Raw genomic sequence first — 1,408 nt, 5'->3', positions numbered from 1 at the left:
CACACATGTATGAATAGTAAAAATTATATCTGAATCCCTACTCTTCAAAGACGAAACTGTCTTTGATCTGGAGGTTGTAGACTTGGAGGCAGATTGCTTGGCAGCTTCTATATCGATGGTGAAATCTTCTCTGTATTTAACGCCAGATGGAGGTGAGGAAGGAGAAGTTGGTTGGTGGTCAGCAAAAGTTGGAGAATTTGGATGGTGGTGGATATCGAGAGAACTTCCAGAGAGTACATCATTGTGTGCATCTAGAAAGTTGTTGGAAGAGTTTGTCTTGTCGACAGTTGCAGGAGATGTGTCATTGAGCTCGATATTCATTGTTTAGTTTTGTTTAGTTTTGTTTCGAATAGTTTGTTGTATTTTTTTTCAAAGATGCTTACGGAAGATGAATGAAGATCAAGTAGTTTCAACGAATTGTATGGAACCCGTTTGTTGAAATGTATTTACTCTATACTAATGTGTCTACCTAACACCATACCTGTTCAAATGAGGCGAGTTTAGGATAAACTACTTTCGAACAGTTACGTCCAATTAGTGTCAAGACTTTCCTAATTTCTCCATGTCAATTAGTGTCTATTACCATTTGCGTAATTAATGATTTTATTTGGCAAGGTAAAGACTGGTATAGATGAATACAATTTTTGTTTTATTGTACGAAACCTTTAGTCTACAGTTTTTCTCAATTTCTATTGGATATTTAAATAATGCACGAAATATTGACTATTATTCCATGAATTTCGTCTGCTTTCCACAACCAAAACCAGTTTCGTCCTGCCTTACGAGTCGCAAGCTTTCTTCATGTGTTGAAGAGTTTCCTATCAAAACCTTGTTGGGAAAGTTTAGTCTCGAAAGTGAAAGTCAACACTTTAAATATAATTGTAAACGTGCTGGAAAAAGTATTTAATTATGGAAATTATATCGATTCTTGTGTTGTTTCGAATTGCCGAAAGATTTTGAGTATTAGAAATGATTCGAAAGATTGGATTACAATTGATGATTTTGTTAGTGGAAAGGGTTGAGACAATCTGTTCAGTGTGTAATACTGTAAATTGAGTTATTCGAAATTGTTAAGCCACATTGTTTGTCCTATTTTGGAAATTAAATAATTTATTAAAAAAATTAATGTTAAAAAATAAAATAAAATAAATTCTTCACTAATTAATGTACCTACTCTTGCATCACCTTGTACAAAAATAAACAATTTTTAGTTTCTATTAAATATGTAATTATTCAATGAAAGGATGGAAACATGACAATTTCGGAATTGTTTCCATCCTTTCATGTTCCATGTTTTCTCAACAATTAACTTGTTTACAAGTGAATAGAGGTTGTTCAGATGTGAGGTACTCCATGTTACATCTTTAATTGTTTGATTGACTATACATTATTGTGAACAATTAGAAGA

General features: G+C 32.7%; 1 protein-coding gene across 1 annotated transcript; it reads right to left on the bottom strand.

Annotated features, from left to right (window-relative positions):
- Window positions 1-5: 5 nt before the first annotated feature.
- Window positions 6-321, bottom strand: NAEGRDRAFT_76555 (uncharacterized protein; the record flags this gene model as incomplete). The annotated part of the gene is made up of 1 exon (XM_002668484.1): window positions 6-321. A coding segment is annotated over one exon (316 nt), but the record flags the coding sequence as incomplete, so codon positions are not given.
- Window positions 322-1,408: the final 1,087 nt, after the last annotated feature.

Source organism: Naegleria gruberi, assembly GCF_000004985.1.
Source record: "Naegleria gruberi genomic scaffold NAEGRscaffold_193, whole genome shotgun sequence".
NCBI lineage: Eukaryota > Heterolobosea > Eutetramitea > Acrasida > Naegleriidae > Naegleria > Naegleria gruberi.
The sequence above is the reverse complement of the archived record's forward strand: the minus strand, read 5'-3'. Positions and strand labels throughout refer to the sequence as shown.